Below are 25,074 nucleotides of genomic sequence, written 5' to 3'. Positions count from 1 at the left end.
CCAAATTTCATAAAAAAATAAGAGTCAAGAAAGGACTCGGATTATGTCCGTTTTTCAAAATTAACATTATTATTAATATTAATATCAATTATTAATATTATTTGCTACTTAATATTACTTAATATTATTACTTGATTTGATTAGTTATTTAATAGTCCACATTAATATCATTATATATTAATTTTAACCAACATTATTCTGGATTAATATTAATTAATATCATTGTTTAGGAGTAGTCCATATTTTAAAATAAATATTATTATCAATTTTTTTAGGGGGGAGAGATGTCACAAACACAAGATCGATATGAAGATTCGTGTATTGGCATAAATTTGCATATAAGTTTCACATCTTTCTATATAGGTCAAATTTACACAGATATAATTTCCATATATCTATACATATATAGTCTTTATTATGTATAATATATACAGGCATGTAAAAAAGGGGGGTTTTCTGTGTCCAGAGGTAACCGCAAAGGTCATCCAGCCCAACCCCAGGCAAGGCCACCTCAGTGCCAATCATTGTGGTACCAACCATTGTGGTTGCCAGAGTCATCCAACCATCTCCCAGCTTCCTTCTTTTCCTTCGTCCCTCCATCTTTCCATTCTTCCTTCCTTTGTCCCTACTTCCTTTTCTCCGTCCTTCCTTCCTTCCTTCTTCCCTTTCTCTGTCCTTCCTACCTTCTTTCCTTTGCCCCCCTCCCTTTCTGTTCTTCTGTTCTTCCGTTCTTCCTTCCCTGTTTCCTTCCTGTGTTCCTTCCTTTCTCCCTCCTTTTCTCTGTCCTTCCTTCCTTCCTTCTTTCCTTTCTCTCTCTCTCCCTTTCTCTGTCCTTCCTTCTTTCCTTCGTCCCTCCTTCCTTTTCTCCGTCCTCCCTCCCTCCCTCCCTTTCTTTGTCCTTCCTTCGTCCCTCCCTCCCTCCTTTTCTCCGTTAATCCTTCCCCATTTCCTTCCTCCCTTCCTCCCTTTCTCTATCCTCCCTCCCTTCCTTCCTTCCTTCGTCCCCCCTCCTTTTCTGTCCTTCCTTTCCGTCCTTCCTTCCTTCATCCCTCCCTCCCTTTCTCCGTTCTTCCTACCCCATTTCCTTCCTCCCTTCCTCTGTCCTTCCTTCCTTCTTTCCTCCCTCTCTCCACTGGACGGTCCTGTGCCAATTCTTGCAGTGGGTGGGGTCACCCGACCGCATCCCGGCTTTCAGAGCCGAGGAGTTGGACTACATGACCGGGCTCCCGCCAATGGAGCCCAGGGCACTTCAGCCCTCTGAGAGAAAATTGCCGCCCTCCGCCTTCCCAGCAAAACAGCCACCTCGTCACACTTCCCTGAACGTCCTCTCAGCAAGCCTCACTTTGCCGCCGGTGCCGTCAATGGGCGCACTGGCTCCTCGCCCGCCTGCCTGGCTGCTGACTCCTCCGCCGCCCTTGCCAGGGCGGTGTAGTTCCTCGCCACCTCCTCCACCTGAGCCAGCAGTGCCCGCCGCCGTGCCTCTTTGCCCACCACTGCTGCCGTCTCCGCCAACCGCGCCAGCACCCGGAAGCTCCCAGCGACGGCCGGCAGCAGCCGTGCTGGGCTCTTCTCGGCACCCGCCACCCGCCGGCAGGCGGCCCTCAGCTCCCGGAAGGCCAGTGCCAGCTCCCGCCGGCCCTCATCTGGCACCGACGCCCCATTCCCTGCCACTGCTGCACATTGCCGCAGGGCGCCCAGCAGCCGTTCAGCGTCGAGCCTCACCGCTGAGAACCCACCGGGGAAGGTGTACTCCCGGCCGCACAGCTCCCGGATGCGGTCGAGGCCCGATGCTGCCCGCAGGTCAATCTCCTGTGTCCGGGCTGCTGCATCTGGCATTGACGGCACCGAGTAGCAGAGCTCATCGGCCTCGTCGTCACCTCCCCGCGCTGAGAAGCAGGAGCGCACTGAGCAGCAGCCCTCTCCACCCGGCCCCAGTTGCCGTGGGCACACGTCATCCGGGAAACGCGGCGCTGGATCACCCTCTTCTGGAACGGCCCCTTCCCCGCTGGCGCAGCGCTGCAGCTTCTCGTAGCGTGGCGCTGCTGCCACCACGCACTCGGTCCCCAGGCAGGAGGCGCTCTTTTCCACATCTCTCGGCTCTGGGCTGGCCGAGCGCACCCGTCGACTTGGGAATCCTTGTGCCACCCGCTGCGGACAACTCTCTCTCCCTCGGCAGTCGCACCGCGGCACACTGGGCACTGTTGGCACAGGGCTGGTGCCAGGTGGGCAACCACAGCCCCCCGGCGCTGGACCCTTCAGGAGTTGCTCCAGGAACTCCAGTTCAAACTGCTTCACTTTCCGGAGTTGCGCCCGGCGTTCATCCGTTTCCCGTTTGAGCCGTGCTGGGAATGTCGCTGAGAAGAGCTTCCGGAAGCGGAACGCCGGCCGGGGCACGCGCGGCTGTGCCGGGACCTCCAGATCCTCTCCGTGTGGCACCTTGGGTTCAAGATCAGACACTTCCTGGGGTGGGGGAACCATAGGATCTCTCCGGATCCTATCCGCCGGCACCTGGCAGCTCTTTGTCTCCTTCTGGGGACACTCCGGTTCAGGGTTCGAGGGGCAAGGCTGAGCGCTGGGACTTGGTTTGGCCTCGGCAAGCCACGCTGGTGAGGACTTCCCAGTCTTCGCCTGCCAAGTGGGCGCCCCACAGCCTCTCAAGCGGAAAGGTAGGTCCTTCTGCACCAGGAAGCCATCCGGGTCGACCCGTTGCGCCAGGAAGTAGGTGGCGTTGGGGGAAGCGTCTGCGTCACGGCCGGAGTCGGGGTCGAGGGCGGCCAGGACGATGAGACCTGGAGAAACCACAAGGGCCGGGAGCATTAGGATGTTGAATAATAATCATAATACTAGGGTTATTACCCTATCCCTAATCCCTATCCCTAACTCCTATCCCTATCTTGAACCCCTAACCCTAATTATTATTATTATTATCTTATTTCTACTCTGCCCATCTGGCTGGGTTTCCCCAGCCACTCTGGGCAGCTCCCAAAATACAACAACGATGATGATGATGATAATCATAATCATAATAATAATAATAATAATCAACAACAATGATAATAATAATAATGTTGTTGTTGATGATGATGATGATAATCCTATCCCTAACCCTATCCCAAGGGATGGATTCAACTGTAGTGATCAGATGGGATTACCATGAGGAATTATAAAATATGCATCAAGCCATTGTGTCCACGATGAATGCATTGTGTTGACTGGGTTTAATTCATTGACAATAATTTCTGACCAAATCCCACAACCCTCTGCATCTCTGGCCATTTCCTCTACTGCCCATTTCTCTTTCTTGACAAGTCACGTACACAGCCCAGTTGCTTTGCCAGGCATGCATCCTGGGCCATAAAGATAGTGGGCAAGTTTCTTTGATGTAGCTTTTCTGAAATTTTAATCTCAGGATGTTGATCTTAGGGCCTGGAAACAGATCTCACCTGAAGGTGATAATGATCGCTGTCTTCCTGGCCATCCTTATGTATATTGCTTGTTTATCACCTCCGGGGTTGCCAGATGCACTCCTTTGTAGTTCTGTTTTGTTTACCCCAGAAATATGTGTGCTTAATTAGTTTTAGTAGTTTAACTTAGTCCCCACATGGGGTTTGTTGAAATGCTCAGAAGAAATCTGATTGGTTCTTACGAACACTCTGTAAAAAGTTCTTTTGTGGATAAGACGACCTGGGCCGGAGGGTGGAGAGAGAGATTATCATACGCACCCTTCCCAGAGTCTTGCTGGTTCAAGCATCTGTGTGTATTCTTATTGATCAGAGTTCAATTCTTCCTTTAATTTGAGAACACCTCACTCGACACCCTCTTCAATACTACTACTACTACTAATAATAATGATATTGATGATGATGTTAATAATAATAATAATAATAATAATAATAATCTATCCCTATGCCTGGGGGTGGACTTGAACCCTCTTCAATACTAATATTAATACTACTACTACTACTACTACTAATAATAATAATAATAATAACTCTATCCCTAATCTGGGGGTGGACTTGACACCCTATTATTACTACTACTACTAATACTAATAACCCTATTCCTAATCCCTATTTCAGGGGGTGGGCTCGACGCCATCTTCAATACCCGTGGCTGGCGCTGGTGGTCCATCCTCCGCCTCCGCCAGGGCTTCCAGGGCCTGCAGCGTCGACACCAGCGCCTCGTCGAGATCCTGGGCTCGTTCCCGGACCGTCCGGGACCCCGGCACCACTGCCTCGACGAAGGTCACCGGTAGCTGGCACCCGGCATCCTCGCTTGGTGCCGCCCGCTGGCGCCGGGCGTCGTCCTCATCAGAGCTATTGTCCCCGAATCCAGGTGGCGGTGCCGCGATGGCCAGGGCGGTGGTGGGGTCGTCCTCATCGCCCTCGCTGCCCGGCGGCGGCAGCGCTGTCAGATCCAGGCCAGCACGGCCCAGGCTCCGTCCGGGACCGTCCACCGAGCGGGCTCGGGCACGCCTGGCACCGCAGCCCTCGCCCTCGGCACCTGGGAATTTCAGCACTGGATCCGACTTGGTCCTGGGCCGCGTTTCCCCATCTCTGAAGATCCGGTTCTGGTTGAGTTCGGGGCGGCGGCGGCGTGGCAGCTCCGGTGGCATAGCACGGCGGTTGCTGCAGGCACTACGGTTCCCAGCCTCCTTCTCTCTGCCTGGAAAAGGAGAGACCGGAGGGTGAGGATGGTTGCCAGGGAAGGTGCTCCGGGGTTGTATAGTCCAACCCTCTTGACCCGTGATTGGCCTGATTCAAACCTGGAACCTCCTGTGTGTCCGCAGGGCATTCATATTTTCTGCACCTAAGTGTATTATTATTACTATTATTATTATTGACGTCTCTATTCTCAGTAGAGAAATATAAATACATGATTGTTGTTGTTTTGTTGCTGTTGCTGTTATTGTTGCTGTTATTTCGGATGTCCCTATTTTCATAGGAGAAATGTAAAATTATTATTATTATTATTATTATTATTATTATTAAGATTGTCCCTATTATCGTTGGAGAAACGAAAGAGTAAAATTGTTGTTGTTGTTAATGACATCCATATTTTCATAGGAAAAATGTAAAATTATTGTGGTCATTATTATTGACGTCTCTATTCTCAGCGGGGAAACGTAAAAGCATTATTGTTCTTTTCTTGTTGTTGTTATTTAGGATATGCTTATTTTCATTGGAGAAATGTAAGATGATGATGATGATGATGATTGTCCCTTTTCTCGTTGGAGGACGAATGGGCGGGATATAAATCAGTTGTTGTTGTTGTTGTTAACAGGGACCCAGGCTGGCTTCCCTCAATCTGGGATTTTATTCCCTTTGGAAAAATCAGACATCTCAGCTGGTTGGAATTTTCTGAGCTTGGAAATGTACCTGTCTTGGTCATGGGAGCTGGTATATAAATTCTCATTCTCATTCTAATAATAATATAAGTATTAATATTCATATTCATATTCATATTCATATTTGAATACTATATATAGTAAATTATATATCTGGGAACTCCAGGATGTAGGCCGGTAGATACATTCAATTAATTAAAAAGAAAAGAAAAGAATAAAAAAGAATAGCATAGCATGGCATGGGATAACATAACATAACATAACATAACATAACATAACATAACATGTAACAACAACAACAACAACAACAGGGGGACCCAGGAATTGAGCGGTATATAAATTCAATTAATAATTCTATTATTATTATTATTGACGTCTCTATTCTCAGCAGAAAAATGTAAAAGCATGATTGTTGTTGTTTTGATGTTGTTGCTGTTATTGTTGCTGTTATTTAGGATGTCCCTATTTTCATAGGTGGTGCTGGAGGAGACTCTTGAGAGTCCCGTGGACTGCAAGAAGATCAAACCTCTCCATTCTGAAGGAAATCAGCCCTGAGTGCTCACTGGAAGGACAGATCCTGAAGCTGAGGCTCCAAGACTTTGGCCACCTCATGAGAAGAGAAGAGTCCCTGGAAAAGACCCTGATGTTGGGAAAGATGGAGGGCACAAGGAGAAGGGGACGACAGAGGACAAGATGGTTGGGCAGTGTTCTTGAAGCTACAAACATGAGTCTGAACAAACTGCGGGAGGCAACGGAAGACAGGAGTGCCTGGTCCAGGGGGTCACGAAGAGTCGGACATGACTAAACGACTAAACAACAACAACATTTTCATAGGAGAAATGTAAAATTGTTGTTGTCGTCTCAACAGAGAAATGTAAAAGCATTATTGTTGTTTCGTTGTTGTTATTTAGCATATGCCTATTTTCATAGGCGAAATGTAAGACTATTATTATTATTATTATTATTATTATTATTATTATTATTATTATTATTAAAATTGTCCCTTTTTGTTGGAGAAATGTAAGAGTAAATTTAATAATAGTAATAATAATAGGGGCCCAGGCTGGCTTCCTTCAGTCTGGGATTCTGGGATTTCATCCCCTCCAGAAAAATCTGACTTTCAGCTGCTTGGAATTTCCCTTGCTTGGAAACGTACCTGCCTTGGTCATGGGAGGTGGTGCAACCGAGAAAAGCGTCCTTCTGGAGTCGGCCAGTAGGTGGCAGTAGCCAGAAATGAGGCCAGCAAAATTGGTGGCTTCTGGCCACTCCATCAGAAGCACCAGCGGCTGGGGAGAGAAGTAGTATTGGAATCATAAAATCATAAAATATTGATCTTTATTATTATTATTGGAATAATAGGACCATACAATATTCTAGTCTATTACTATACAGTCATACCTCAGGTTGAAGTAGCTTCGGGATGAATATTTTCAGGTTGTGCTCCGCGGCGACCCGGAAGTAATAGAGCACGTGCTTCCGGGTTTCGCCACTCGCGCATGTGCAGATGCTCAAAATGACGTCATGCGTATGCACATCGCGAAACGTGCAGACACGGGTTGCGTTCGCTTCAGGATGCGAATGGGGCTCTGGAACTGTAGGAGTGCACATTTCCAGAGTGTGGGGATCAGATGGGATTACTATGAGGAATTATAAAATATGCATCAAGCCATTGTGTCCGCTATGAAAGCATGGCATTGACTGGGTTAGATTCATTGACAATAATTTCTGATCAAATCCCACAAGCCTCTGCATTTCTGGCCATTTTCTCTACTGTTCATTTTCTACGCCTGACAGGCACGTATCAGCATTCTAAATACACAGGCCAGTTGCTTCATCAGGCATCCTGAGCCATAAAAGATAGTAGGTAGCTTCTTTGATGTAGTTTTTTAATCTTTAGATAGATCTTAAGGGCCAGGAAGAGTGTTCACAAAGAGATGGTAAATACTACCCGTCCTTCCTTCCTTTATTGCTGTTTATGACCTCCAAGTTTGCTGAATGCATTCTTCCTTTTTAGTTCTGTTTTATTTACCCCAGAAGTATGCATGCTTAAATTAGTTTTGTAGTGTAACTTTGTCCCCACGTGGGGTTTTTTGAAATGCTCAGAGGAAATCTGATTGGTTCTTACACTGGGTAAAAAGTTCTTTTGTGAATAAAACGACCTGGGCCGAAGGGTGGACAGGAATTATTATTATACGCACTCCTCCCAGAGTCTTGCTGGTTGAAGCCTCTGTGTGTTATTAATCAGAGTCTAATCCTTCCTTTGCTTTGGCTACAGGAACAGATCCCATTTGCATCCAGAGGTACCAGTGTATTCTCATCATAATAAAGCCTGAATATTATTTAAATGAAAAATCTGATTTAAGTAATAAGAATCTAATTTAAATCAGAATATAAATTGAATCAAAAGAATCCGATATAAATTGAAATAATCAGATTTTTTTAAAAAAATGTGCTTTAAATTAAAATCTGATCTAAATAAAAAAATCTGATTCTTTGAATAATTTTTTTATTTAAATAGAAAAAATGTGATTTAAATAAAAATGTTATTTAAATCAAAAACCAAATTTAAAATTTAAAAATCTGATTTAAATTTTTTAAATTCAGATTTAAAATTTTGAAAATCTGATAGAAAAAAACCCCAAAGAAAATCCGAGTGACGGGATGGCCCCCAGGCGGCCCTCCAGCCTGCCCACCTTTGCATCCACAATGCCGGTCTCCACCCTTGCCACACCCGGGTTCTCCCGGAAGAGTTGGACTCTGCTGATCTGGCTGAATTCGCACAGGACAGTGGTCAGGTTGGTGCGGAGGTCAATGACGTGACTCACGCCATGGCGGGGGCCCACCAGGAGGGTGGGGGCCGTGTCCTGGCCGTCCTACGAGAGAGTCAGAGTAGTCAAACTCAGACCTGGAACCCAGAATAAGGACCCGGAACCAAACCGGAACCTGGAACCAGAATCCAAGCCCGGAACCCTAGCCGAACTGAACTGGAAACCAGAACCAGGAACCGGAAACCAAAACCCATAACCTGGAACCAGAATCCAGGAACTGGAACTGAACCAGGAACCGCAACTGGAATCAAAGCCGGGAACCAAACCGGAACCTGGAACCAGAATCCAAGCCCGGAACCCTAACCAAACTGAACTGGAAACCAGAACCAGGAACTGGAAACCAAACCAGAAACTGGAACCCAGAATACAAGCCCCGAGCCCAGAACTGGGAATCAGAAAACAGAACCTGGCACCAGAATCTGAGCCCAGAACCTGAAACAGAAACCAAACCAGAACCCGGAAACCCTACCATCCCGACGGTCTGGAAGATGACACCAGAGAAGGTGGGCAGCCGGTCGAGGAGGCGTAGATACTGGAGCTTGGCCCGGGTAGGGGAGACCTGCGAGGAGAGAATTGGGGGGCCCCTTGGGGTCATCCAGTCTGACCCCAGGCTCAAGGCGGGGGTTAGGGACCCATCCCAGGGGTTAGGGTCCCACCTGGGCGCCGCGCCGCTGGTGCGCCTTCAGCTGTTGTGAGAGCGACCGGCGCAGGAGCTTGTCCTTGGTAGCTGGCAACAGAGAGGGAGGCAAGAAGGGCTCCAGACCCCACTCCTTCCTGGGGAGAAAAAGGAAACGCACACACTCCAATTTACCGTACTTCCTTCCTGCCTACCTTTCTCTGTTCTTCCTTCCTTCCTTCCTTCCTCCCCCCTCCCTCTCTCCCTTTCTCTGTCCTTCCTTCCTTCCTTTCTTCCTTTCTTCCTTTCTTCCTTTCTTCCTTTCTCCCTCCCTCCCTCCCTCCCTCCCTTTGCTCTTTCTTCCCTGATTCCTTCCTTTGTTCATTTCTTCATTCCTCCTTCCCTTTCTCTATCCTCCTTCCCTCCCTTTCTTTGTTCTTTCTTCCTTGTTTCCCTCCTTCCTTTCTCTGTTCTCCCTCCCTCCCTTCTTTCTGCTTTCCCTCCCTCCCTTTTTGTTTTTCCTTCCCCCTTCCTTCCTTTCTCCTTCCTTCCTTCCTTCCTTCCTTCCTTCCTTCCTTCCTTCCTAAGAAAGGAAACAAAGAAGGAAGAACAGAGAAAGGGAGGGAGGAAAAAAAGAAGGAAGGAAGGAAGAACAGAGAAAGGGAGTGAGGGACGAAGGAAGGAAGGACGGTTGGCTGTCCCGGGTGTGGGAACTAGGGTTGGTCAGGATGACCCTCAGGGTTCCCCCCGGAACTCACTCACTCGACGTTTCTGAGCGCCACCTTGTGGCTGGGACAGGTGGCTGAGACGGTGATATAGATGTGGAGCGCCGTCAGGACCAGGAGCGACTCCGGATCGGGGTCGGCACCAAACCGCTCCCGGATGACATCGTTGCGGCTCTGGAGAGGGAATTATAAGCACCGCCTAATGGTTACTGCGAGGGACTGGGAAGCAGTGACTAGTGGTTATTGACTAGAAAGCAGCACCTAGTGGTTTGTGAATGGTTAGATCGAGGGACTAGGAAGACTAGTGAGCTGGAACTAGTGCTTACCCCCAGCAAAATAATAATAAATTTGTACCCCGCCCATTTGAGGAGCAGTGAGGACTACTAGGTGGAGCAGGTGAAGGAAGGATTGGGACCCTCTAACCACACATTCACACACACCCCCCGCTGACCTGGATGTAGAGGTATTCGAAGGCGGCGGCGTCTCGCCGCAACAGTTCGGCAGGGTCTTTGGGGTAAAAGCTGACTCGAAAAAGGCACCGCATGCCTTGGTAGTGGGTCCGTTGAACGACCTGGGGGGAGGAAGGAGAGCTCTGGCCAGGGGGTGGGCTAGATGACCCTGGGGTCCCTTTCCCCTGTCCATCCTTGTGGGATTTGGGAGGAAGGGAGGGAGGGACGAAGGGAGGGTGGGAGGGATGATGGAAGTAAGGAGAAAAGGAGGGAGAGATGAAGGAAGGAGGGAGGGAGGGAAAGAAGGAAGGAAGGAAAGAAGGAAGGAAGGATGGATGGGAGGGAGGGAGGGAGGATTTCAAAGCTCTGGTGGGGGGGGTTGGACTAGATGACCCCCGGCTCCCTCCTGACTCACGTGGGCCAAAGGCTGCTTCTCCTGTAGGAGGAGAAACTGGTGGCTCTGCTCGGGGCTGCGGTATTCCAAGACGAGGGAAAAATGCTCAATCCGCCGCAGGGAAAGGCGATCCTGGAGGGTTGCCATCACATCCTGGGAGGGTCGAGAGAAAAGCATTTTTTGAAGAATAAGAAAAATAAATCCGGCCTTGCTGGCACCCCCTTAATAGTGACAATCAGAGGGAGGTTTCCTTTTTGGAATAATCAATTTTTACAGTTCTATAAAAAATGACTGATTTGGTTCTACTATTAGAAATACACAGACCGATAATTATAAAATGATGTTGAGGTTTAATAAGTTAACTTTTTATTTGGACAACTGTTTTGCTCTACTTTACTGGAAGGAGAAGAAGAATCATTTCCTTAATAACAATTATTTAACTCAATAACATGATAGCATATGTATCCATGTTTGTTAACTGATGTTGATAAAAAAGGACTGTGTTTTAGCACACATTAAAAACTTAAAATAAATCCTTCTTTCCTGATGTATTAAGAATTACAATGTATCAAGAATTAAGAATGTAACTTAAATAGAAATAAATAAATAAAATAGAATATAACTTCAATACATTCCTTTGGACTAGAATGTAACATAATAGAAAATCTCTAGAAATATTTTTCCTCTGAAAGCATTTTACAAGTCACTAACCACTAGGCGCTGCTTCCCAGCCCCTTGCTCTAATCACTAGACACTGCTTCCCTTTCTACCTTGACGGTGGTGCGGCTGTCGAAGGTGAAGGACTTGACCTGCCCGTTTTCGAGGAAAACCTTCAGGACGTTGGGGATGAGGAGGAGGGCTTCCTTCTTCAGCATCTCCTGCGGGCGGAAAAGCAGAGGCTGGTGGAATAATAATAATAATAATAATAATAATAATAATATAAAACAACTACCTGACTTTTAGAAGACATCTGAAGGTAGCCCTGTTTAGGCAAGTTTTAAGGTTTGATGTTTTATTCTGTTTTTAATCACCCAGCTGGATGGGCCAGGTATAAATATAAATATAAATTTATTATTATTATTATTATTATTATTATTATTATTATTTATTACTTATACCTCGCCCACCTGCCCGGGCCTCCGCAGTCACTCTGTGCAGCACATTAGCTATCTTTAACAAGCCCAAAGAGGCAACGGAGACATGAAGAAAGGAGACGACCACATCCCCACCCTTCCAGAACTTTTCAGAACTCACCGGCTCCGGCTCCGAGAAGCGCACTTTGGCAGGGTTGGACCTCAGCTTGGCCTTCTTCGCAGCACTGATGAAGGCCGACTTGGGCGACTGGAAGGGGAGAAGGAAAAGACGGGCCTTGTGGGAGAGGTCGGCCGCCTTCCAAAATCTCAGCCGGAAAAGCAGATTCCCGACTTGCCAGGGGGTGGGGGTTGAGATGGATGACCCCCGGGGATCTCACCTGATGGGTTTGCAGCACGGTGAAGACAGCGGACTCCTTGGCGCTTCTGTGGCAGGAAAGGAACAAAGGAGACATTTAGGGTTTCCTTGAGATTTCTGCCTCTCCAGGGAGCTGGATGACCCTCGGGGGTCGGAGCTCCCCTGCGTTGAAATTCCTCCAGAAAGAATCCATGGATTTGTAGAGGAGGCAGGAACTGCAGCTCTTAAATTTCAGAAGGGTCACCCAGTCCGACCAGCGTGTCTTGAACCCGCTTCCTCCTTCCTCACCTCACAATTTCGATGAATCTCTCCCGGGCAACATCACTCACGTCTTCGTCACCGATGGCCCAGATCTGGTCCCCGGGAAAGAGTTTGTCCTCCGAGGGTCCGCCTGCCAAAGGAAGGGGCAGCTGGTGTCTGTCGGGGGGAGAGAGACCCTCAGCGTCATCTAGTCCAACCCCCTTCCAACTCGATGATCCGATGCTGAGATTTATCCCCGGAATCCTTACCTGCCACTACTGAACGCACCACCACGGGCCTCTCGCCACCAGCCACAAAGCCAAACCCTCTGTCCGGGTGGCGCCGGATCGTCACCTGTCGGAAGGCCTCGGAAGGCGGTGGTCCCCATTCCATAGCATCCCAGCTTTCTTCTGGCATTGCATCTCCAAAGGCGGGAGAAGACAGGATTCTAGGACACAGGGAGGGAAGAATCCTATCCTCGGTCTCTATCCTAATGCACAGAATCTGGGATGCCAGCAAGGTTGAACCTTTCTGTAAAAAAGGGATTTTATTATTCCAAAAAAGGAAACCTTATCCCTAACCCTATCCCTATCCGTATCCCTAACTCCTATCTCTAACCCCTATCCCTAACCCTTATCCCTAATCCCTAACCAGGGGCATATTACCTATAGAGACTAGTGGCATGGGGCATCAGGAAAGAGGTGGAGGCTGAATGCGGCGCCTCCCAGCATCAGCTCCTCACCCTTGCCTGCCTCCTCCAGCCCCGCAGGCAGAGCTGTCCTCCCTAAAAAAAGGGGGACAACTCTGGGAAACGGGGGGGGGGGCACCGGAGGGAGCTTTGCACCACGGTGCTTGATATGCTTAAGATGGCCCTGCCCCTAACCCCTAACCCCACCCTCATGCCTAACCCCCAACCCCTATCTCTATCCTCAACCCCTAACCCTTATCTCTTCCCTGCATTTCAGCCTTCATCAACTGCAAAGTTGGCATCGATTTGCACATTGCATTTTCGCCAACCAGGTCCGGTATTATGGCTTTCCTTTGCCATTTTGTAATCAACTGCAATTCAATAACTGATTGCATTTTTTTAAAAAAACCAGAACCATTTTATTTATTCGTTGCGACACAGCTTCTCCACAAAAAGGCCCCACAAATAATGCAAACGTAAATGTCCAATTAAGGCACAACCTCTTTTAACATTCACAATAGAGCTCAAAATATTGCTTTTTAAAATTATAATTCATCGCATTTCAGCTGCTGTTTGCAGTTGGCCTTCATATCCAGGAAAATCCAGCAGCAGCAGGGCCTGATCCTGTCTCAGAGGAGGAGAACCCTACTCACTGTGGGTGGGAGAGATGCCCTCTGGCCATGTCACCACCTCCTTTTCTCCTCCTTTTCTCCTGCCAGAAAAAGGGGGGAGGGATGGAGGGAGGGAAGAATTCAGCAGATCAAGAATATGAAAGGAATTGGCTGCTGGCCTGATCCCAGAGAAAGGGATGGGAAAAGAGAGAGGGGGGGAGAGAGAGAAGAGAGGGAGAGAGGAAGGGAGATTTGACAGAGGAATGGAGAGGCAGAGAAAGAAAGTAGAGAGAGAGAGGAGATGGAGAGAAAGGGTAAGGGGAGATGGGGAAGAGAGGAAGGAAGGGGGGGAGAGAGCTGCGACACTGGAGGGAGAGGAGAAAGAAAGAGAGAAGGAGGGGGAATGGGGAAGAGAAAGAAGGAGTCCAGGGAGGGGGAGGGAGGGAAAGAGAAAAAGAGGGGAGGGGAGAGAGATAAAGGGAGATTTGAGAGAGGAATGGAGAGGGAGAGAAAGAAGGAGAGAAAGAAAGAAAGAGAGGAGAGAGACGGGGAAGGTGAGAAAGAGAAGGAGGCCTGAGATTCATCTGGCATCGGCATGACCTGTTTTTGACATCCTAATAATAGTAATAATAATACAGTAATAATAATAGGCGTTCCTCTGACCCACCAAGCTTGTAACTCCATCCAAAGTAGCCTTGGCGGTCCCTTCCCGCCCTATTATTATTCTCCTCTTCTCTCCTCCCCCCCATCTCTCCTCTCCTCCTCTCATTTCGTCGTTCTCTCCTTTGATACCTTCCTCGGAGGTCGGGTGGTTGGATGGAGATTCTTGGAAACGGACCATTCGCGGCGGCAGGAATCTCAAGAGAGAAGCCTGGAATCCAGTGAGGTGAGATGCGTGGTTCCCCCAAACCCCGAGGTCCTTTTCACACGTGCTATGAGCAGCGGGTCAGACTGGATGACCCTCAGGTACCTTCCCATCCGAACCTTCCATTCGCCAGGCAATCACTGGTGCCGGGGAAAGGATCGAAATGGACTTACCCGCTTGGTGTGTGTGTAAGGAGGACTTTGGGGGGAATCCTGTCCCCCATCTGTCCCAATGGGGGTCCCCCACGCCCCACATTCGCCCCACAACCGTCGCCATCCGTAGCCCCCCAAAAGCACGAGGCGAGATGGGGCGCCGGGGCCGTTGCATCCCCCTTTGTGAAAGCGGGGTGGGGAACCAAAGGGATTTGCCCGCCTGGGGGGGGGACACATACCCTCCAAACTGCCCCCTTCGTAGCCCCCCAAGCGCATGCTTTGGGCTACGGGGCCGCCCATCTTTCGAGAAAAGAGGGGCAGGAAGAGGGAGGGAGCCGTTTTGGGGGGCATTAGGAGAACTTGGGGGCCCCTCGACCTGCTCCGTCGGGAACCCCAAAACCAGAAGAGGGAGGGCGCATACCTCGGGCGCAAGCAGACCCCCTCCCCAGTTGTGTTTTTTTATGGGGGTCGCGGGCCTTACCGGGACTCCCTGCGGCCCCCCGAAATCGGGCCGGGAAGACAGGGGGGCAGCTCCTGCCGCGCCTGCGCACTCGCGGCGCTCGTCGTCACTGCAGTACACGGGAAGGGAGGGGGGAAGCGAAGAGGGGAGGGGCGCTCCCAAAGTCATCCAGACTGACCCCCCCGCGAGGCGGGAAACAGAGCGCAGGATCCTAGAATGGGGGAGCTAGAAGGGAGCCCTAAAAGTAATCCAGTCTGACCCCCCTACAATGCAGGGATCTAGAATGGGGAGCTGGAAGGGAGCCCCAAAAGTCATCCAGTCTGACCCTCCTGTAATGCAGGGATCTAGAATGAGGGACCCAGAAGGGAGCCTCAAAAGTCATCCAGTCTGACCCCCCCCCCCCGGTTGTATATAGATTCTAATAATAATAAGATGATTATGATGAGATTCCTGCCTTGCTGGGGGGGGGTCAAACTAGATGAAACCGGATCTAGTCCGGCTGTCAGATTTTTTCCCTATACATCTTTTGGGGGGGCGGCGGCGGCGGGTGGAAATGGGAGGTTTCGGGCCTCGCCAGAATGGAGCAAAGCATTGTGGGAGAATCCCTGGAATGCGGGGTTGCTTAGCAACTGACCACCGATGCAGCAGAGGATGCTCTTTTTTCCCCGTCTGGAGGAACATATGGGAATTGGAGAAGCGAAGAGAAAATCCTAGAAGGGCCAGGCTGGAAGGGGATCCCAGGGGTCATCCAGTCGGACCCCGAGCAAGGCATGAACCTCATGAGATAATAATAATAATAATAATAATAATAATAATAATAATAATAATATACCACCCTATACCCGGGAAATAACCCTAGAATGGCGGAGGCGGAAGCGGGTCAGACTAGATGACCCCATCGACCCTTTCTCCTCTCTCTTCCTTTCTCCTCTCTCTTCCCCCCTCTTTCTCTCGTCTCCATTCATCTGTCTCTTTCCCCATCCCTCTCTTCTCTCTCTCTCTCTCTCTCTTTCTTTCTTCTCCTTCCTTTCTTTTCTTTCTTTTTTCCTCTCTCTTTTCTTTCTTTCTTTCTTTCTGTCTTTCTTTCTCCTCTATTTTTTCTCTCTTCCCCTCCTCTCTTTTTCTCCTCTCTTTCTTTCTCCTTCCCTCTTTCCACCATCCCCACTCTTCCCTTCCTTCCTTTCTCTTCCTTTCTCCTCCTCTCTCTTTCCCCATCCCTCTCTTCTCCCTCATCTCTCCCTCTCATTCTCCTCTTTCTTTCTCGTCTCCCTCTCTCTCTTCCCCCCTACTCTTTCTGTCTCCCGCCCCCCCTTTCTGCGCTTTGAGGGCGTTTTCCCTTTATTTTGGAGAAAAATTTGCTTTTTTCTTCCGGATTCTCATTTCCTTTATTTTTGGGGTTCTCCCCCCCAAAACTGCTCTTCCTATCACGTGATTCCTTCTCCCTCTCTCCCTCCCTCCCTCCTCCTCTCGGAAAGGCGGAGCGCGGAGCATCCTCTGCAGCGGCCGCCGGGCCAAACAGAGGCGAGGGCCTCCCTGCGCCCCCCCCCAGGAGCGGATCCCACCCCCTCCCCGGCGCCCCCCGAGCGCGGATTTCGAGGCCTGCGCGCCCTTCCCCCCGAAAACGCGCATTTTTACGCATCCAGACGGATCCGGCGGCGACCCCCGCCCTACGCCACGCTCCAGGAGCGCATCGTCCACCGGCGCCCCCCAAGTGCGGGTATTTGTGCCCCCTCCCAAAAGGCATCGGGACCCCCCTGCGGATTGGGCCCGAGTGAGGATTTCGCGGCCTGGCTGCGCCCCCCGAGAGCGCATTTCGCCGCTGGAGGGATCCAAGGATCCGGCCTCATCCTCCTCCACTCCTCCCCCCGAGACCGGATTCCACCTTTTCCCGGAGGTCGGCGCATTTCCCGCTCTACAGCCTTCGGGAGCGCAACTTCCACCTTGTCGGATCCGTCCGTGGGCCCGCCAATCTCGCCTGTACCCCCCACCACCACCCTGAAAGCGCATTTTCCCACGCTACGCGCAGACTCTACTCCTGCAAAGGCGCATCTCCTCTCCAAAGGCGGGATCCTCTCCTTGGCGCATTTCCACGTCGGCGCGCAGCTTCTCCTCCTCGGATCCGGCCCCGGTCCCGCCATCCTCGCCTGCACCCCCCGAAGGCGCATTTCCCACGTTGCGCGCAGATTCCATTGGGGGTCTGTCCTCCTCCAAAAGCAGGACCTTCGGGCGGCTTCTCCTGGGCGCATTTCCACGTTGGCGCGCAGCTTCTCCTCCTCGGATCCGTCCCTGGTGCCGCCGTCCTCGCCTGCGCATTTCCCACCTTTGGGCGCCTTCCCCCCCCAGCGCATCCTTCCCGTGGGCCGGAGCGTCTCCATTCGCGGCCTGCGGCCCAGACAGCGCATTTCCCGCCTTTGGGCGCGCAGCCTTTCCTCGCATCAGCCCTTCCCGTTGGTCTGCGCGCCCGCCCATCCTCGCCTGCGCGCCCGACGGCGCATTTTCCTTCTGACTGTCTCCAAAAAGCGCATTTTCTGCATTTGGGCTTAGCCTTTCTTCGTCTGTTCATACAGTCTCCGCCGGCGGCCGATCCTCACCTGCGACCCCCAAAGCGCATCTCCCTCCGTTGGCGCGCAGCCTTTCCCTGTCTCCGCGCTCAAGAGCGCATCATTCCTCTTGGCCAGAGACTCTCTGCCGGCGGCCCATCCTCGCCTGCGCCGTCCAAAGCGCATCTCCCTCGTTGGCGCGCAGCCTTTCCCTGTCTCCGCGCTCAAGAGCGCATCATTCCTCTTGGCCAGAGACTCTCTGCCGGCGGCCCATCCTCGCCTGCGCCGTCCAAAGCGCATCTCCCTCGTTGGCGCGCAGCCTTTCCCTGTCTCCGCGCTCAAGAGCGCATCAATCCCGTTGGCCGATTCTCGCCTGCGCCCCCCAAAGCGCATTCCCCATATTGGGCGCAGCGTCTCCGATTGCGGCCTCTGGAGCGCAACTTCCGCGTCCCGCCGCCGTCTCCCAAAGCGCCTTTTCCACGTGCGCCCGCTCGCCGGAGACTCCGTTGGCTCCTCTTCGCCGCCACCCTGCGCGCAACTGGAGCGCATTTCTTCTCCCGTCCGTTTTGCGCCATGGCGAGGCTGCCGGGAAGAGCCTTTTCCAGCGCCTGCTGAGCGCCACTCTTCGATTCGGATTTCCATTCGCTTCAGGTGAACCGGCCGGCCCCACCGCTGCCCCCATTTTGGGGGTGCTGCCCCCCACCCCACCCCGACCTCCCACCCCTCGGAAATGCGGGGACTGCGCGACGGCGCATGGGTTGCGCTGTGTCTCCTCCTCTGCTGCTGCTGCTGGGCGCACAGGTAGGTTGGGGGGCTCACCTGGGGGTTTTGGAGGGCGGAAACGTAGCAGGGTTCTCCCTTGGGGTTTTGGGGCGGTGGACAGGGAGTGGGGGGCTCCCCTGGGGGGTGTGGGGGGCTGTCGGGTAGCAGAGGACTCAACTGTGGGTTTTTTTAGGGGGTGGACTGGCAGCAGGGCCCCCCTGCGGTTTTTGGGGGGTGGACAGGTAGCGGGAGTTTCCCTAGGGATTTGGGGGGCAGACAGGTAGTGGGGGCTCACCTGTGGGGTTTTAAGGGGGCACAGGTAGGTTAACTTTGGGGGACCCCTGGGGTTTGGGGGAACCGACAAGGTATCAGGGGGTTCACCTGTGGGGGTTTTAGTGGTCACACAGGTAGGTTAACCTGTGGGGGCGTCACCTGGGTTTTTTTAGGGGGTGCACAGGTAGGCTAAGCTGCAAGGGGCTCACTTGTGGGGGGGTTCTGGGGTCCCCTAGCTGCCCCCCCACAAAAAGCATGATGCCCCCATATTTCAACCCCCCAATTTACATGACATTCATATAATATATTATATTGGGGTTCCCAGCTGGAATTCAGGGGGGCAAGTTTAAAGGAGGCCGTGAGTGCATGAAGCATGATGCCCAATATCTCAAATGCCCCAAATCTATATGAACCCCACAATATTTTATTCCAGCTAGACACCCCAATAGAATATATGATGGGCCCCGCCAAGTTCATTGGGGCTCCCAATATCTTCTCCCAAAATTTCATTCCAGCTGGGAACCCCAATATAATAGATTCGGGGGCAGGTTTAAATGATGCCATGTGGGACCCTCCATGTTTTAAACCAGCTGGGCACCCCAATATACAAAGGACCCCCAAATGTATAGGGTGCCATATGGGGTGGGGCTCAATGGGGACCCCCCAATATTTTATCTCAACTGCTTTGAGGACCAACCATGGTCTTCTCCTGTTTTGCAGCCCCTCCACTGGCAACATATCGGTGGTCAAGGACATTGTGGACAAGCTCCTCAAAGGCTATGATGTCCGCCTGCGGCCCGATTTTGGAGGTAAGGCAGCGTGGCCTAAAGGTTAGAGCATGAATCCAATCAATAATAAATCAGGTAATCAATAATACGCCGGGTCATAAATAAATAAATGATTACCTATCATCCACTTTTATTATTTTATTATTAATCTATGGTTCGGTTTTATTTCGGAGGTAAGGCAACGCCGCCTAAAAGAGCATAAATCTAATCGATAATAAATTATATAATTAATCATAAATAATAAGTTAGGGCATAAATTAATAAATGATTATTTCTTATTCCCATTTCTTATCTCTTTTATCATTTTCTTATAATCTATTGTTCGATTTGTTGTTATTCCTTATTGACTTTTAGCCTTTATTTATTATTTATTATCTAAAGTTATGATTTATTGTTTATAATTTAATTTCTTAATTTTATGGGGTTATTTTTTATGACTATTTTATTATTTCCTTTTATTATCTCATCTTCCCATTGAGGATTTGATTTTATGGTTTCATCATGTGATCATCTAACATTTTATCACAAGTCAGTAAGTTAACCAATTATGAGTTTCATTAGCAATTAATAATTTTATTACTTCATTTTAATATAATAATCTATTATTGTAATATAATATGATATAATATAATAATATAACATAATATATCTGTTGCTTTGGTGTTGTTTTGTTATTGTTATTGTTATTGTTATTATTTCAGGGAACCCTGTGGTGGTGGGGATGAGCATCCACATCTCGAGCATTGACCAGATTTCTGAAGTCAACATGGTAAGTTGGACGAACTTCCACTGGATCCAGATTCGAATCCTGCTGGAAAAGATGGATTTCCTTCTGTCCTTCTTTCCTTCTACCCTTCTTTCTTTTTCCTCTTCTATCCTTCTTACCTGCTATCCTATCCTCCTTTCTTCCTTCTTTCCTCCTATCCTTCTCTCCTCCAATTTCCCCCATATCTCTCTTTCTTTTCTCCTCTGCCAGGACTATACCATAACCATGTACTTCCAGCAGAGCTGGCGGGACAAGCGGCTTGCCTACGGCGATCTGCCGTTCAACCTGACACTCGACAACCGAGTCGCCGACCAGCTCTGGCTCCCAGACACCTACTTTCTTAATGACAAAAAGTCCTTCCTGCATGGGGTCACCGTCAAGAACCGCATGATCCGCTTGCACCCAGATGGCACTGTCCTCTACGGCCTGAGGTGGGCAGATATTAATGATATTAATCACCAATAATCAAGAACCGATTCGCTCCTGCCAGTTCGTTATTGCAAATACGGTCAATTAATGGGTGGTTTCGTTCTCGCCTAGTGATCACCACAAACTGGGTGCTAATCAGTTTTTTATTGTGCGTGTTGATCATAACAGGACGGGGCGATTAATGGACAGGTCATTATTAATGGACGGATCATGATTAATGATTATTAATGGACAGGTCATGATTATTGGATGGATCATGATTAATGACGGCTTTCATCGTGATCACGGTTAAATATTATCAATTTCAATACATTTTCATAGTCCATAAAAATTAGCCATCCATTAAATACTTACCTATTTATACTTATCAATTAATACACATTAATAGTCCATTAAATTAACCATCCAATTAATACTTATCAATTAATACTTATCAGTAGGCAAAATTAGAGAAATATTTGCGAGTTCAGACATTGGACCAGGAATATCATCCAAAAAGGGGTTGGAAAATCCCCCCAAAATCAATATATAGCATTCCCCGCATCCGTCAATCAGGGATCCTCATAATGGATCCTGGGAATCCTCTCTCTCTTTCTGCAGGATCACGACAACTGCCGCCTGTATGATGGATCTCCGGAGATACCCCCTGGATCAGCAGAATTGCACCCTGGAAATTGAGAGCTGTGCGTATCATTCAATTCAATTAAATTCAATTATTGCTTGTTAATCAAGGAATAATTAAAAGTATTATCCAGGAAAAATCAAGGAATAATTTTAAGGCCGGAATAATTTTAAGCCAGGATTAATTTGAAACAGGAATAAGTATAAAATAAATTAAAATAAAATAATTCCTTGTTAATCAAGGGATAATTAAAATGAATTTAACTTTAAAGCAGGAATAATTTTAAACCAGGTTTATTTTAAACCAGGAATAATTTTAAGGCAGGAATAAAATAAAATTATTCCTTGTTCATCAAAGAAAAGTATTATCCAGGAATAATTTTAAACCAGGGTTAACTTTAAACCAGGAGGATTTTAATTGGGGAATAATGTTAATCCGGGAATAATGTTAAAACAGGAATACTTTTCCACCAGGATTAATTTTAACCCAGGATTAATTTTAAGACGGAAATAATTTTAAAATGGGAATAATTTTAAGACAGGAATAATTCTAATCTGGGAATTAATTTTAACCCAGGATTAATTTTAAGGCAGGAATAGTTTTCAACCAGGAATCATTTTCATTATTTCTTATTTTCTTTCCTCCCAGATGGCTACACTGTTGACGACATTGTCTTCTTCTGGCAAGGAAACTCTTCAGCTGTGACGGGGATGGAGGTCTTGGAGTTGCCCCAGTTCACCATCATCGAGCAGAAGCTGGTCACCCGTGAGGTGGTCTTCACCACTGGTGGGTTGCCCTGTCGGGTCATCTAGTCTAACCCCCTGCCTGAAATCCTGGGGTTGTCAGACACAGGGTGGGAGACCACGGTCCTCCAGTCCACCCTTTGCTGAAGATACCAGAGATGTCCTCACCGATTCATCTGGATCCTGGGGTCCCGTCCGGCTTGACCATCTCCTCTTTCTCCAACAGGCTCCTACCTCCGCCTGTCGCTCAGCTTCCGCATCAAGAGGAACATCGGCTACTTCATCCTGCAGACCTATATGCCCTCCATCCTCATCACCATCCTCTCCTGGGTCTCCTTCTGGATCAACTACGATGCTTCAGCCGCCCGGGTGGCCCTAGGTGAGGAGATCCTGAGATCTTGCTCCGGGGTCCTGCTACCAAGGGTCCATGTGATTCTCCCTAAAGGCAGAACCTGACCTTTGTCTCTCTTGAAACATATTGGGTTGGGCTCAGGTGAGTATGAGGTCCACCAAGACCCTGAGAACTTTCTCCTATGTCCTGCTAGCAAGTTGGTGGTCCACCAAGACCCTGAGTCCATCAGGGTCCATGTGATCCTCCCTAAATGCAGGACCCTCTTGACATTCATTGGGTTGGATTCAGGTGAAGTTGGAGGACCACCAAGCCGCTGAGAACCTTCTTCCATATCCTGGTAGCAAGCTGGTGGTCCACCAAGACCCTGAGGTCCACCATCCTTCTATTGGTCCATCTGATTTTCCTTAAAGGCAGGACCTGACCTTGATCCCATTTGGTGAAGTGGTGCCCAGTTCTCCAACCCATCAAGGTCATATGGAATCCAGATTCAATATGAAATAATTGGATTTCCATGGATGTTTTTATATATTCATCTTGAGTCACGATATCGCTTGACTTCCAGTATGAAAAGGTTTGATTTCACTAGGCGTTTCTATATATCCGTCTTCAATCATGACATCGATTTATTTCAGAGTATGAAAACGTTTGATTTCAATATATCAGTCCCATCTTTGGATGTTACAAAAATATTTTGATTGTTGATCGTGACGGAAGTTTGAATTAAGGTGCCTTCCCTGCGCTATAATTCTCGGCCACCCAACTAACCCTGTTCCTTCTCCCACCCGCCGCGGCACCCAGGGGTGACGACCGTCCTCACCATGACGACCATCAACACCCACCTCCGGGAGACGCTGCCCAAGATCCCATACGTCAAGGCAATTGATGTCTACCTGATGGGCTGCTTTGTCTTCGTCTTCCTGGCGCTGCTGGAATATGCCCTGGTGAACTACATTTTCTTTGGGCGAGGGCCCCGCCAGCAGAAGAGACGCGCCCGGCGCCTGGAGCCCCGGACTCAGGTGCGAGATTCCTGCCTAAAAAGTGGGTGGGGATGGGTGAACCTCAGGGTCCTGTATTTGAGGCCGAGATCCCCGTGGGTTGGGATAGATGACCCTGAGCTCCCTTCTCTCCTTCCAGCCCGACCCATACGGCAACCTCCTCCTAGCCGGCGTCTCCGACAGCAACTGCCCGCTCTTCTCCACGTCGCCCTCGCCAGACCCGCGCCCCTGTGGCCTGCGCGGGTTCGAATCTTCAGGCACCGCCCTACACTCCCGGAAGGCACCCGCCTGCCGCACCGCCCGGGCCAACTGCCGCCTGCGCCGGAGGTCCTCCAAGCTGAAGCTGAAGATCCCCGACCTGGCCGACGTCAGCACCATTGACAAGTGGTCCCGGGTTCTATTCCCCATCACCTTCGGCTTCTTCAACCTTCTCTACTGGTTGTACTATGTCAACTGACGTCCAACAGGGAGAGCTCCAGGCGCCGGGTTCAGGTTCTGCCCCCACTCCTACCCCAGCCTTGCCTCCTCTCCGCTTCCCATTTGTTCTGTCCCCTCACAGTCCCTTCCTCTTCCCTTAAGAGTCACTTCCTGTACACTCTCAGGCACTTCCTGTTCCCTTACAGGCCCCTCCTGTTCTCTCACCACCCCTTCCTGTTTTCGAACAGCCCCTTCTGGTTTTAGCCCTGTCCCTTCCTGTTCCCTTCAATTCACTTCCTCTTTGCTCTCAGGCACTTCCAGTTCCCCCTCTCCCTCAGAGTACCTTCCTGTTCTCTCACAGCCACTTCTGTTCCCTCTCAGGGACTTCCTGTTTCCTCATAGTCCCTTTCATCTCCTTCACAGTCCCTTCCTGTTCTCTCCCAGTCCCTTCTTATTCTCTCTGAGTCCCTTCCTGTTCCCTTAAAGTCCCTTTCATTTCTCCCTCACAGCCACTTCCTGTTCCCTCTCAGGGACTTCCCGTTCTCTCACAGTCCCTGCTTATTCTCTCTCAGTCCCTTCCTGTTCTCTTAAAAGTTCCTTCCTGTTCCCTCACAGCGCCTTTCTGTCCCTTCCTCTCTCCTTCCCTCCCCACTTCCTGTCCCCTTGCAGCCACTTCCTGTCCCCAAACCAGCCATGGAGAACCCACCGTTTCGAGTAACGGGAAACGAGGAACAAGCCACGCCTCCCAACTTCCAGTACTTTCTCTTCCTCCTCCTCCTTGGACCGGTTGGGCTTCCTTCCCACCGGCCACTTCCCTTCCGTTGCTTCTGCCATTACAGGTTCCGGTGGACGGACTTTTCCGGAACCGACTTGAACCGAGTTTACAGTTTTCTACCTAGCGACCGACCGACCAATGGGATCTCTCCGTTCTCACATTTTGGGTTTTTCCCCCCTTGTTGTTCTGGGAGGGATTTGGGGAAAGTGCTCCTGAGCGTGTGCAGAGTTCCTTTCCCCCCCCTAAGCAATGTACATGAACCTTAAAAAAACACATTTTGGAAACTGTTCAATATCCGTCGGTTGGGAATCTTTCTCGTCTTTTTTTTTCCCTTATAAAATCGGGAGAATTTCACTTTAAATATACGGCCTTGGAAGAAAAACAACAACCGGTGTCCGTTTCTTTCCTTTCAAAAACGGGGCTGCGGGGCTATGTTTTATTATAATAAAACATCATCTATAATATATAGATATTAATTAGATCTCATTTATATTTATATGATATACACACATGCTTAGACATATTATTGATATATCCTTATATTATTGATATATATTTATATTCAATATATTATTAGATATATATAAATAATATAATGATGTGTTGCGTAATATATCATATATTTATCTTGTTTATGGTTATATATATATATATATATATATACATACATATTGGCAGAAGAAATGCAACGCAGAGAAATATAGATGTATATATCATTATCTAATATTTCTATATATATTATTTTTACTTACCATTTATATTTATAATTATTTATAATTATTTTCCAT

General features: G+C 49.2%; 2 protein-coding genes across 14 annotated transcripts; one reads left to right on the top strand and one right to left on the bottom strand.

Moving 5' to 3' along the window:
• Positions 1-301: 301 nt before the first annotated feature.
• Positions 302-14,992, bottom strand: LOC310753997 (FERM and PDZ domain-containing protein 3-like; the record flags this gene model as incomplete). 12 transcript variants are annotated; one of them, XM_083595347.1, is made up of 16 exons in its annotated part: positions 302-2,789; positions 4,108-4,665; positions 6,504-6,633; positions 8,041-8,220; positions 8,645-8,734; positions 8,832-8,949; positions 9,554-9,690; positions 9,968-10,087; positions 10,381-10,512; positions 11,130-11,258; positions 11,614-11,700; positions 11,831-11,876; positions 12,097-12,199; positions 12,318-12,579; positions 14,015-14,352; positions 14,846-14,909. In XM_083595347.1, the coding sequence occupies 15 exons, from the start codon at positions 14,186-14,188 to the stop codon at positions 1,339-1,341; spliced, it is 3,717 nt and encodes a 1,238-aa protein (XP_083451473.1). In that variant the 3' UTR covers positions 302-1,338. The 12 variants fall into 12 exon arrangements, with proteins under 12 accessions (XP_083451473.1, XP_083451467.1, XP_083451471.1 ...); XM_083595341.1 differs by lacking the exon at positions 14,015-14,352 and having other exon boundaries at positions 14,786-14,992; XM_083595345.1 differs by lacking the exon at positions 14,015-14,352 and having other exon boundaries at positions 11,130-11,237; positions 14,786-14,992.
• A 310-nt stretch (positions 14,993-15,302) lies between these two features.
• On the top strand, positions 15,303-24,674 carry LOC310754022 (gamma-aminobutyric acid receptor subunit beta-4-like; the record flags this gene model as incomplete). 2 transcript variants are annotated; one of them, XM_083595433.1, is made up of 9 exons in its annotated part: positions 15,303-15,592; positions 19,120-19,208; positions 19,889-19,956; positions 20,164-20,384; positions 20,983-21,065; positions 21,653-21,790; positions 21,974-22,126; positions 22,898-23,115; positions 23,234-24,674. In XM_083595433.1, 9 exons carry the CDS (start codon positions 15,303-15,305, stop codon positions 23,549-23,551), a joined length of 1,578 nt encoding a protein of 525 aa, XP_083451559.1. In that variant the 3' UTR covers positions 23,552-24,674. The 2 variants fall into 2 exon arrangements, with proteins under 2 accessions (XP_083451559.1, XP_083451560.1); XM_083595434.1 differs by lacking the exon at positions 15,303-15,592 and adding an exon at positions 18,027-18,165.
• Between the last annotated feature and the right edge of the window lie 400 nt (positions 24,675-25,074).

This window comes from Podarcis filfolensis (assembly GCF_964270895.1).
Source record: "Podarcis filfolensis genome assembly, chromosome: Z".
Classification (NCBI taxonomy): Eukaryota; Metazoa; Chordata; class Lepidosauria; order Squamata; family Lacertidae; genus Podarcis; species Podarcis filfolensis.
This window is presented reverse-complemented; position numbering and strand designations above follow the sequence as displayed.